Source organism: Astatotilapia calliptera, chromosome 7, assembly GCF_900246225.1.
Source record: "Astatotilapia calliptera chromosome 7, fAstCal1.2, whole genome shotgun sequence".
Classification (NCBI taxonomy): domain Eukaryota; kingdom Metazoa; phylum Chordata; class Actinopteri; order Cichliformes; family Cichlidae; genus Astatotilapia; species Astatotilapia calliptera.
In genome coordinates this window covers 42665877-42679232 of record NC_039308.1, presented here as the reverse complement: position 1 = coordinate 42679232, position 13356 = coordinate 42665877, and the positions used below count along the sequence as shown (strand labels likewise).

General features: G+C 39.5%; 1 protein-coding gene across 1 annotated transcript; it reads right to left on the bottom strand.

Moving 5' to 3' along the window:
- Window positions 1-2416: 2416 nt before the first annotated feature.
- Window positions 2417-11904, bottom strand: LOC113027416 (homeobox protein DBX1-B-like). The gene is made up of 4 exons (XM_026177028.1): window positions 11209-11904; window positions 10567-10650; window positions 5812-6014; window positions 2417-2856 (listed from the first exon to the last, which is right to left on the bottom strand). Exons 1-4 carry the CDS (start codon window positions 11561-11563, stop codon window positions 2572-2574), a joined length of 927 nt encoding a protein of 308 aa, XP_026032813.1. The 5' UTR covers window positions 11564-11904; the 3' UTR covers window positions 2417-2571.
- Between the last annotated feature and the right edge of the window lie 1452 nt (window positions 11905-13356).

The window sequence follows — 13356 nt, the reverse complement described above, 5'->3', positions numbered from 1 at the left end:
GGTGACTGAAGAAGAAACAGTCACTACATCATGCACCAGCCAAGAGATATCTCTCCAGTGTGTCCAGGGTCTGCCCTGGAGGCTCCTTCTGGTGGGACATCCTCAGAACATCTCAGGCAGGAGGTACCCAGGAGGAATCCTTGTCAGTGTCACTTCTACTGGCTCATTTCGATGTGGAAGAATAGTGGTTCTACTCTGAGCCCCTCCAAAATGGCCAAGCTCCTCACTCTATCTCTAAGGGAGAGGCCAGCCTACCCTTCGAGTAAGCTCATTTCCACAGATTGTGCAGTCCCGATCAAAAGTTTAAGAACACTGGGAAAAATGGCAAAAAAATCATATTTTGCATAGTTGGATCTTAACAAGGTTCCAAGGAGAGCTTCAACATGCAACAAGAAGAAATCGAAGTGAGAGAAAACATTTTTTGAGCATACAATTTATTGAAAACAGCAAGGCCATGTCCACACTAATACGTTTATATTTGAAAAGACATCATTTTTCTCTCCTTTTTGGCCTTCCGTCCACACTGAGCTCTCCAAAGCGGATACATTTGAAAATGCCATTTTCACATCACAGTGTGGACTGCATAACCACAGGCTTCCGGAAACGATGACGCATTTTAGTCAAATGATGCAGTCATGTGACCAATTAAACTAAGACAGCGGAGGGCATTATACTGCATTTGTTTTGTTTGCTCTCAGATTTGACAGCACTAGACAAGATTAATATCAGTTTGTACATGCTCCAGATAGCTTTTCTTCAAATTCTTTAACTCTCACTCGCTTTTGCAACTTTGTACTTTTGTGTTACTCGCAGCGACAACTCCACCTCATTGTCAGACCATTTAAAACACTCGGTGATTTTCTCAACATTTTAGCATGACCTTTCAAAGAGCCGGAAAGTAAATAAACAACAGACAGAAATGACGCAGGTCGAATTGTCCTTCGTTTCATGCATGCACAAAACAGGAATGTAAGCGTTTTCCGTCGTTTCGGTGTGGATAATAACTGTTCGGAAACGATTGAAAATGATAGTGTGGACGCGGAGCCTTTTTAGCCGTTTTCAAATTTATCCAGATTAGTGTACACGTAGCCTTAAACTGAAACAAGCTGTTGTACAGCTGATTAACAGTTTAGGACCACGCATCCAAAAAAAACCAGACTCCCCTAACTGCCGAAGCACCTTGCACAGAATACTCTGAGGGACACAGTCAAATGTCTTTTCCAAGTCCACAAAACGCATGTAGGGTGGTTGGGCAAACACCCAAGCTTCAGGAACTCATCCACTTACAGGCCCTGCAACCAAGGAGCTGTTTAGGTGCCTCCGCGACTTCACTCCTACCACCACCTAACAATGCCCTCAGTTGAAGCAACAGCAGCACTCCACCATGTTGGTAGAGCAGGACTTTCCTGAGTCACCTGATGGTTTGCCATAATTGCTTTGAGGCCTTACGAAAGTCTCAAAGCAATTACTTAGGCCATAGAAAAACTTTTCTCCCACACCCAAGTTTTTGCTTCTCTGATGGCTCCCTTCACCTCTGGTGTCCACCAGCTTGCACCAACCACGTGCTAGGAGTAATTTATGTTATACATGATTCCCTTAGTGAGTATCATTAGAAGATATAGCATGTATTTTCACTGCCATTCAAAATAAGCCTAACTTTACCCATCCATTAATCCAAATAACCATACTAATTATTAAACTGCATGAATGTCTTAAAGGCATAAAGAACAGATGACCTCTAATTTCATCCATCCATTCGCTTCCGCTTATCCTTTTCAGGGTCGCGGGGGGCGCTGGAGCCTATCCCAGCTGTCATAGGGCGAAAGGCGGGGTACACCCTGGACAGGTCGCCAGTCTGTCGCAGGGCTAACACACAGGGACAGACAACCATTCACACTCGCATTCACTCGCACATTCACACCTAGTGACAATTTGGATTAATCAATTAACCTATCCCCTCAATTAACCTATCCCCTATCCTCTAATTTCATGCTTCTAAATTCAGATAAAGCTGAGGATACTGTACTTGGCCCTAATAACCTTTAAAATATGGTATCTAACCAGATGCTTACTCTTTGCCTCGCCCTCCAGTAATGTTGGAGTCACATATTGATTGTTTGCTGTTGTGGTGTAATTTTCTGCTACCCTCCCTCTCCTTGGAATCAACCTACCTGCTTCTACAGTAGAATCATAGAGCAGATTGTTTTAAAAACCCTTTGGATTGTTTTTCCGACTTTCTTTGTGTTGTTGGCATTGTGTTCATAATTTGGTAAGGTAGACAGGACACCTGCATGACATTTTAGATGAGTTTTTTTTATTTTTCTATTTCTTTTGTGTGTGTGAGAGAATGCAACAAATACAAATACGAATGAAAGAACATTTTGTATATTTAAAGTAAAAAAAAACCCTACAAATATTAAATCTAAAAGTGCTCAGTATACTTTAATTAGTGTGTGCAGATATGCTATAAAGGTAATATACACAACACTGTACAAAAAATAGAGGGCAAAATGGAAAGCTAATTCATTTACTTCCATCATCTTCTAGGAATACTCCATTAATCTGAATCTCTTATAAAACTGTGATTTCTTCACTGTCTGACTGTGACAGTTCTGATTGTTTGCCTGACTCTGATAGAGTCGAAGGGTTACGATGATGACAACAGAGATGCGACTCGTGGTTGTATGGTGCAATCCTGCTCAGCCTGTGGCTGTACGTGCTGCCCACATCAGTGAGATCTGGGTGGGGATTGGTTTTGGTGGGGAGGGTTTGCTGCCGACAGCCGCCCGTTGACAGCAGCTCCCTCTCCTTGGAGTTTCTCCATTTCATCCTGCGGTTTTGGAACCAGATTTTCACCTTCACATGACACAAAAAATAGGTTAACATCAAGTAGAAAATATCTCTGTGATTCAAGTTTGAACTACTAATGGTGGCCAGCTGGTAAGTTCCTGCTCTTTCAGTATTTAATGTATACTTTTTTTCATATGTAGCAGCAAACCAAAGAAAAGAACCAAACCATATTCCGTACTTCTCTTTTCTCTGATTTATTTCCCCTCACCCTCCTACAGGCCAGAAAGATAACAGACTCTCCCTGAGCAGATAATATTCTATGAGCAAATAGTTGGCAACAGTGGAGAGAACCTACACCACTTTAAAAGAAATTTAAATAAAGGAGAGACCGTAGGTTTTTTATTTATTATGTACTGTACATCCATCCATTTTCTACAACTTATCTGGGTTTGTGTTTGCAATCACCTTAAACAGAGAATCCTAAACTTCCATAACCCCAGTCACCTCTTCAAGTGGTTTCACAGCCAGTCTAGAAATACAATCTCTCCAGCGAGACCTGGATCTGCCTCAGGACCTCCTTTCCGTAGGGTATGGCTGAAACAGCTTACCTAGGAGGAGTCAAGGAATCATCCTTTTTGATGTGGAAGAGCAGCTGCTCTACTCTTCACCTTCTCTTAAGGGACAGCCCAGCCACCCTTTGTAGGAAACTACACTTGTATCCACAACCTCATTCTTTCTCTCCGAGTTCATGAGCTTATGATTACAGTTGAGGGTAGGAGCATAAACTGACTGGTAAATCAACAGCTTCACCTTTAAACTAAGGTCTCTTTGCACCACAACACATTAGTACAGCCTGTGCAGAGCCAATCCATCTGTTAGTCTCATGCTTCACTCTACCCTCACTTGTGAACAACACCCCAAGATTCCTAAAATTTGAACAAATACTTTTCTAAGTAGGCTGAGGAATGTGATCTCCCTGTAATTTGAGCACACCCTCCAGTACCCTTCCTTTAAAAAGGGGGACCAACATCCCAGTATGCCCATCCATAGCCACCGCTTCAGACCTGCACACAGCATTGGGAAGACATGTCAACCAGGACAGCCACACAACATCCCGAGATTTAAAGAAGTCTGGGCAAACATCATCTATCCCAGGGGCCCTGTTACTGAGCAGTTGATCAACTAAATTTGTGACGTCACTCCCAGTAAGAGGCCACTATTCCCCTTCATCCACAGACTCTGCTTCTATTACACATATCTTGACACTGGGATTGAGGAGATCCTTAGTGTGTTTCTTCCACCACTTTACTATATCCTCAGTTGAGGTCAGTAGCGTCCCCAGGACAGTTGTATTAAGTGTGAGTAGAGCACCAGTTCCCCCTTCTGAGTTGTCTGAAAGTTTGCCAGAATTGCTTTGAGGTCGACCAAAAGTATTTTTCCATGGTCTACCGAAACTTCTCCCACATCTGATTTTTCGCATCAGCCACTGCCAGAGCTGAACTCCACTTAGCTTGCAGCTACCTCTACAGACCCACAGTCTAACCAAGCCCAATCCTTCTTCAGCCTAAAAGCTCCCTTCACCTCCACTGTCCACCACCTGATTCTCAGATTATCACAATGATAGTCACTAGCAACAGTGCAGCTGCAACTCCTTGGCAATAGAGGTGTGGAACATGCTCCACCCAGACATTGAGTCTGGGTGGAGCATGACCCTGGCAGTGCTTTGATTGCATTCAAGCTGAAATGAAAAATATGTACATATCTAAGATATGTACATGAAGATTCTCAGTCATCCAGTTCATCGTAGTCTAACTTCTTTAAGTTGTTTGAAGACGTTTCACCTTTCATCCGAGAAGCTTCTTGAGTTCTAGGGTCAAATGGTGGAAAGTCCCAGATTTAAACCCCATAAAGGTGGCTCTTCTATGTTGTGCCATGCGCTTGTGAAGTGGCTGTTTTGTTTCTCCAATGTAGAAGTCAGGGCATTCTGGACAAAACTCCAAAACACAAACTGCGAGGAATGCCCAGACCTCTACATTGAAGAAACAAAACAGCCACTTCACAAGCGCATGGCACAACATAGAAGAACCACCTTTATGGGGTTTAAATCTGGGACTCTCCACCATTTGACCCTAGAACTGAAGAAGCTTCTCGGATGAGAGGTGAAAGGTCTTCAAGCAACTTAAAGAAGTCCAGACGCTTTTCTTTGCAAGCTCCTTTGACTACGATGACCTGGATGACTGAGAACCTTCACAGACACATTTTTTTCATTATTGTGATTATTATAATAATTATCCTATGAGTTTCATTTTGCATTATTCAGAAATATCAATATATACCATTGATCAATGGTCATAACAATTTGCATATTATTGATCAAGGAACTGACCTCACAGCCCATTGTTCGCCACTGGTGCTAGTTTCAGTCATTATGCAAATGCAGTGTTTAAAAGGTTGGGGAAACCTGCAGTCAGCTGAGACTGAAGAAGTCACTTGGATGAATGATGAAAGTTTCTCCCACTGAAAACGCTACGTCCAGATGAACAGAATCAACTTCTTGGGATAAGATTTATTGTTATACATGTTTTTATTTTATACAGTGTCAAATGAATAACTAAAAAAAACTACTAAAACTAGAACTTGAACCACTGTTCCCACATAAACATGTTTTAATAGCACAAATACCATTTACTGAAATTTGTAATCATCTCATAACCTTTATCACTATTCCAAAGAAAATAACTTTGGCATCTAGTCTAAGGAGCTTGGAAAGAAAAGCATCTGGACTTCTTTAAGTTTCTTGAAGATGCTCCGGATGTTTTTCTTTCCAAGCTCCTTAGACTACAATGCCCTGGATGACTGAGAACCTTTACAGACAACTTTTGCATGTCTTCCAAAAATATAATCAACCGAGTGTTAATTTTTTTTTTTACTATTGTACAAGATTCCTCATGGCCATGACTGAATAAATAAATGTCAAATTACAGTGTTAGTAATGGTCCAAAACCATGATGTGGTGTGTACCTGGGTGTCTTTAAGATCCAGTTTACTGGCGAGCTTCTTCCTGTCTGGTTTGCTAATATATTTTTGCTTCTCGAAGGTTCTCTCCAAACCTTTTCTTTGGAGGTCTGAGAACACAGCCCGCCGCAGCATGCCCCTCCTGGGCTTCCCTCTGGGGCTTAGGGGCCATGAAAATGTTCCTGGGACAGGAACCACAGAGGCAGAGGCTAGATGGACAAAACATAAGAGAAACAGGAGATTTTAAGAGTCGGGCAATGATTGGGTAGTCTCGACATCTAAAAGAAAAAAAAATGCAACAAGAAAATGGGAGTGCAACAGGCTGTTTTACAGCTGATCAAAAGTTTAAGATCACATGCCTTTTTTTTGAGCACGTGGTCCTAAACTTTTCATCGGTGGTAAAACAGCATAGTTCAGTTTAAGGGTTGTTTTCAATAAATTGCATGCTCAAAAAAATGTTTTGTCTCACTCCAATTTCTTCTTGTTACATGTCGAAGCTCAACTTGGAAACTTGTTAACGTCCAACCATGCAAAATATGATTTTTTGCCATTTTTCAAATGTTTTTAAACTTTTGACCGGGACTGCATAATGCACAGAGGCTCTTGACTTTTAAATAATAATGTTCTATGCAGTCCTGTGGAAAGTTATATATTTAAAATATATATATATATTATACATTATATTTTCCTCTCTGATTACTCTGGTACAAAATGACCGAATTACTTTACCTTAAATTAACACACTCCCGGAAGAACACAGTAAGAGAATTCCAGATAAAACTTTTAAATTCAACATACAAATTAACCTTTGACCTGCCATCGGGTTTTATTACGTGCTGTCGGGGAAAATTTCAAGTCTTCTTCATGCAGATGACTAGTCTCAGGTCTGAGATCAGCAGCTTTCTTAAAACACCAAACTAAGTAATTACTTACGCTCCTATATAGTGACACAGTTACATGGATGATTAATCCCTTTGACTCTTTGTTTTTAATGTTATCAATAAAACAATTGCAGCTTTCACTGACAGCACGCAATGTGGTACTTTAGTCTTTACACTTTTTAAAAGTTAGAATACAAAGTGAACATATAGGAAGATTTGTCTGTTGTCACTGGGTGATGCTGAGGTCTGAATCTGAGGGTAGCTCCTCAGAGCACTGCACATGTAACGTTGTAAACAATACCTCATTAAGAATAATCCAAACGTGGTTTCAAATATTCAGGTAAAAAAAAAACTCTTTAAAAAAATCTATAAATAAAACTACAGAATCTGTGCTGTAAAATTCATCAGAGGAAAAATTCAACATAGATTTTGACTACATAAATATTAGGCACTGCTATTTTAATCCAGCTTCTTTTACTTTGTATACATAAGCTGTGTTAGTGACAAACTGAGATATCAGAACCTGGAACTTATTTTACAGGCAGTTTGAGTGAACAATACTACAGAAACATTTTCAGTCCTCAGTTATTCATCTTCCGTTAAAACTATGTTAAATCCGCCGTTAATGGGGGTTGTTGAAGTGTAGGCTTTTTAAATGTGGTGTTACTGTGCTTACAGATGTGGAGAGTGAGAAAAGATGCTGCTGTTTGCACATATTTAATAATAACCTCTGCACAGGAGCTGAACAAGAGTCCAGCTTGTTGCTCTTACAGTATAATACTCATAAAAAAAACAGAGTAATGGTAATTAGTTAGTGACTGAATAGACCAGTGACATTTCTCTGTTTCTTATAAAGACCATTTCAATGTCTCATCTTCAGCTACTGGACTGAACCTACTTCAGTTCATTACAGTCAGAGCAGCAGAGCAAATGTCTGAACTACAGCACTGACTTTAACGAGCCTTCAAGTTCACAGTGGTTTCTTGTTTCAAGTCAAGGAGGTGATGTGAAAAGAGAAAACCATCTCCGAATTGAGGAGGGGGCCTAAGGGTACATCTTTTGTCATTGTATTACAACTACCAACAAAATAAAATCAACTACTAACATTTAAAAATCAAGTGCCCTCATGCAGTTATGTGAATAAGAGCATGTAAAATCTCAGCTGGTGTCATAGCCTTTGGATGGGTCAGAACTCGTTACCCAGAAAAATTAGGTTTTGTAAACTGTAAAAGGGCATTTTTAAAATTAAATAATGATTGTCTACTAAATAATATATAATGAGTAGAATAATAGATAATGAGGAGAAAGAAGAAGAAAAACAAACCAAACAAAAACACATGAGACTTCAACTTTAGTATTGTGGTATAAAGGCACGTGTATTTGTGCTATCACCACTCCATGTGCTCCTCTGAAATTCAGATGGTTGGTACTAACAACCAATGCAACTTAGCTGGAAGACTTGTCGGCTTTATGACAAAGGAATGTTGTGTACCAGAACTGCAATTGTGTAACGGTGTACTGTTTTTATGTATTATGGTAAACTGACTGTTTATTATATAGCACTTTTCTACCTAAGCACTCAAAGCACTTGAGCACAAAATGCCTTGTTCACCTATTCATACCGGCAATTTTTCCCATGCTTAAGTGTTTTCTATCTAACATTCACACAGCCAGATGGAAGAATCAGAGAACAACTTCGGGTTAGTATCTTGCCCAAGGATATTTAGCATGCAAACTGGATCAGCCAGGGATCAAACCACCAACCTTTCGATTAGTAGATGACCTGCTCTACCTCCTGAGCTACAGCCAACCCGATCATTATGTAACTCAAGTTCATGCATGCATTTTGGGTTATTTAGACCAAAATACTCAATTTTGCTCTACAAGGGCCTGATATCCACTTACGAGGACATTATGCTGACACTGTTCTATCAAAATTTTAAACAAATATCCTCATATGTGGCTCTTATTTGTCTTAAAAACCAAAATAAGGTGAAAAAAAATCTGGTAATTCTTTGTTTTTACAAATATATGCCCAAATATCAAAGAGAAATTAAAAATGCATGCAGTGGAAGAGTTCAGGTCTTAGGAGGTTAAGGCTTTTTGGACCATTAGACAGCTAACGTGTTGTAAAAAAAACCAACACAAACTCCCAAGTTTTCCAGATCTAAACTTGCCTTATAATGGATTTACACACTAAACATGTTGCATTTCTGTTTCATCCTAAAATTCATCCTAAAAAAAGTTCGACATTAACCGATGATGGTCCTGGTGCTGATGTTTTCAAAAAAGGAAAGAAAAGTAAAAAGCAGAGATTTTGCGTTCATCCTGTTCTGGAATTCTCATGAGAAGGCAGCAGCAGTTGAAAATGTCATAGTTTGATGCAGGAGTTGAAGGTGTATCAAAGCCGCTTTCACACATATTTCAGGACGCCAATGGGGCAGTTTGAGCCTTTGTTGGCAGAGTTCAGACCACATCTGAGGAGGCAGAGAAATCATTTCGGAGACCCAGAGTATCATCTAGCAGTGTGTCTGAAGTAAAATAGTATTGGAAATGCCGCACATTTCCATTTCCTTTTTTTTTTTTTTTGTCCAGTGAAATTACACAGTCGGTGTGAATGGCTGCATTAAAGGGTGTCTCCTTTTAAGTGTACTGCTGAAAAGGAATAAACTGACACATGTGGCTTTGAGGCAGTTTTATTAATTTGCAACCAGTTTGCTACATGTGTCAGTTGGTCTTTTTTAGCAAAACAATTAAAAGTAAATTCATCAGTCACTCAGTATCATCTGATATCATTGTAGTATCTGGATGCACATAACTAAGCTGGCTTGTTAGCTTGGGCAAAGAGTGTAACAGGGGAATGAGTGCTAGTGCAGCGCCACTGCATTGGTGTGTTATAGTAGAGAGAGATTTGATGAAGCTGTCAATAGACTAGTCAGTCTATGTTGCTACCCTAACTTAAGACCAGACACTGTGGGTAATAATTAAAATAATATGATTGTGTGTACATGCATCAGAGATTAGTTTCACATTTGGAGAAAAGGGTGAGGAACTTTGTCATTTGAAGGTCAGATCAGAGCCACTGTTTCTCTACACTGAAAGGAACCAGCTCTAATGATTGAGGCATCTGAATCTGGCCTACCTCTTTAATTTAATTAATACCATCTTTATTACTCAAAATAAATGAAAGAAGGGATACATTACATTAAATTAAACTGAATAAACAAAAGACACCAATTCTGTGTGAATAAAATCAATTACATATTATTAGCACAAATATTTGGTGCCATCATTTTAATTTAAAGCCTTCTTATTTTAGTTGGCTATAACTGATTGTATAAGATTATACTCCCAAATGTTACAGGGAAGAATTCTCCATGAATAACTGAGGTGTTCTAAAATCTTTCATCTCTGCATCACAGTATCTTGGAAAATGGATGTGATATTTCCATAGGTAAATATCAGCCTGATATCAGTTAGCTACAAAACTATATGTCAACATCTCTAATGTTAAATAATTTCTTTGGAGGCGCCGATGCCAAAGGATCATGAAATGCAAAAAATCCAGGCCCATTATTTTCCAGGCATTTCATTTCATTTAGTGTCCGTTTGTAGCCATATGATGTGCGTGTGAATATGGTAACAAAGTGAATGCATTTCTTTTCTCACTGAACAATCAAAACACTTTAAGTGGACATCAAGTATCCTTTAGTTAGAGCCCATCAGAAAGTAAATGTGATTATGAGTCAAGAGTCAAAGTCATGTTTTCTCCCTTATATCTTCAAATCACACACATTATATAGTAGTTTACAAGCTGCAAAAATCAAAATCAAAAATCCTTTGTTTAAAAAGACAACATAAACATTCCTAGTCCACCTACCTGTGAAATCAGAGGCTCTGATGTAAGGATAAAGGCTTCTGTCTAAAAAAGGCAGAGAGAGCGACTTTGTCTGAAGATTCTGGACTGGAAACAGAAAACAGATTCGCATCCACAGGCAGATTAGGATTTTAACATGAAAAGAGATATATATACACAGATGACTGTTAATAGCAGTGCCACTGAAAGGGCAGCTCAGATCTAACCTCATCAGACGACTGTATTGGACGATTGGTGTTCACGTGTCCATTGCTTAACTTTTATTAAATTGGTTAAAAGTTAAAAACTTTGCTTTTACTTTTGAATGAAGGCCTGAATTCGTCACCGCTACTTTCACCATTTTTTTATAACTTTTAATTACGTGGTAGTGAAATACACTGCTAATTGTTTGTAGAAATTAAAAAAAAAATCATAAGACAATAATAATAAACAATATTTTTATGCTAATTCATTCACTAACAGCACTTTTCAAGTCTCCGATAAGTCAATACAGATCGCTGTGTGTGTGTGTGTGTGTGTGTGTGTGTGTGTGTGTGTGTGTGTGTGTGTGTGTGTGTGTGTGTGTGTGTGTGTGTGTGTGTGTAAATATATATGTTAAATTTATGGAGAGAGGGGCAGAGAAAGAGATCGGTATCAGAAACTCACGACTCCATGTAGAAGGTGCCAGGATCGTACCGACGCCGAACTTCAGGTAGTCCGGGCTGGCTGCGTACACAGATCCGGGGCTGCTGCGGCTGAGTTGACCGGATGTCTCCGTGCTTGGTTCTGTTGTACGTGGAAAGGACCTTGACCCCGCACTGAACGGCAGAATGTCTCCGGAACTAAGGGACGAGAAAGTTCGATGTATGTAGCCGACATGTTGGCTTATGTGATCTTCTACCAGAAAGCCGGTTCCTCTTCCCTGAGCCGCCGATTCGCTCAGTGACGCGGAGAGAGTAGCAGGGACACGCAGGAAACCCGGGTAAAGAGTAGGCGACAGAGCAGCGCAGGGAAACATCATAGTTGTCCCAACAAAATTCCTGTTGTCCAGCAGAGATTTCTTCAGGAGAAACAGGGAAGTCCAGCGACCTGCTCGGTGGCTCTTCGTCCTCGTAGGGTTTTATACCGATTCCACAAACAAAAACGCACACACTTGTGCACGAACGTGTGCGCGCGGACAAGTTCAACCCTCAGCCCATCTCTCTGCCTCATTGGAGAGTTTACACCCTTTATGGGAGTGCTCAAACACCCATAAATTTCATCACAGGACCTCTAAAAATAAAACTTTTCAAATGTTATATTCCATGTTTCTCTGCTGGAGCCAGTAGAGGTTACAACTCAAGTCCAGTGTTCTTGATGTCAGGGTATTACTAATGCACTCACGCCTGCGCCAACATCTACACAGTGGCTTGTAATTGATAAATAAGATGTCCCCACAAAAAAGGAGATGAAGAGGCACATCTGTTATTCAGTTTCGGAACACATTTTACCTGTAAGCATTAGCCAGGAAAAATGCAGATTGTTCTGTTAATGCAGGCCATTGCTGTGAAGTAACAAAAAAGAAAAAAGAAGAAAAAAGTGTTGGTTTGTTCTCTAAACAGCCTAAAAATGTTACCTTTTTGGACTAGATTGTTAGAGAATATTAGCTAATTTTACCTTTCTGAGCTGAATGTCTGCTGGTGTATGTTAGTTGCAAGCCAGGAGCTCATGTAACATCTCAGTTTCCTATTCTGGTCCAACAATCATGGTTGTTTGTTTACAGTACAGGAGCGCTATAGAGAGCAAATCAAAGGCATGTTACCGTCAATGGCCGACAGCAGACTATATTCAGTTAGAACATTGTTATAAAGTGATTATAAATCAACTTTTGTTGGGTTGTAAATTCTGTTTCACCATTACATTTACATTTTGGTGACAGCTATAATTAAAGTAAAATGAGCTGTGTTTATATTGTTAAGAGACAGAGAAAAATATCCTCTCATCTGCTTTGGTACAAATTGTTCTTTAACTTAGTTTGGAAAAAACAACATAATCAACATGATTGAGCCTTTTTTAAAGCCTCTTGCAGCTTTTGCATTTAGACTTATGATCCGAATGCACTGTTGTGCCAAACACGTTTTTCCAAGAAACACTCTATAAACTCTCCTTGCTTTTGTTTTTCTTTTATTTATCTATTTATGTATTATTTATGTTATTATTATTTACATTGATGCATGTGGAAAATAACAATGTCAGAGCTGAAAAAAGACAGAAAGAAAAAAGAAAGTGGATGAAAAAAGAAGAAATACCATAAGAAAAAAAGCACAACGGGTCACCAACCTCTGACCCTGTGCGAAAAAACATAAAATAAACAAACAGCACCTGGAAGAGAAAAAAATGCAAATAAACAAATCAGCAGTCTTGTTGTGTTTTGTGTGTGTGTGTCATGAAATTTACTTGATAATGAGGTTAACAACATCTGACTACACTGTGACTTGATAAGCCAACAGGGCTACAGTGTTTCTTCAGAACCCCTAGCAACAATGAAATCCTAAAGCAAACAATTCAGTTCAGTTTTATTTATATACATTGTTGCATCAAGATACTTTATATTGCAAGGTAAGATAAGGATGAAGACAGGACAAAGACATGCTGTGGAAGACAAGAAAACACTGTCTCTCCACCTCGTTCCTCTGCTATCCTGGTTTGTGTGTGTTCATGTGTGTCTGTGTGTGCTAGTTTTTGTGCAGTGGCGGAACTTTTTGAAATTTTTGTTACATACACCTGCTGGCAATCACACACCTGCCTGCAATGACCCTGTCAAGAGCCATTATT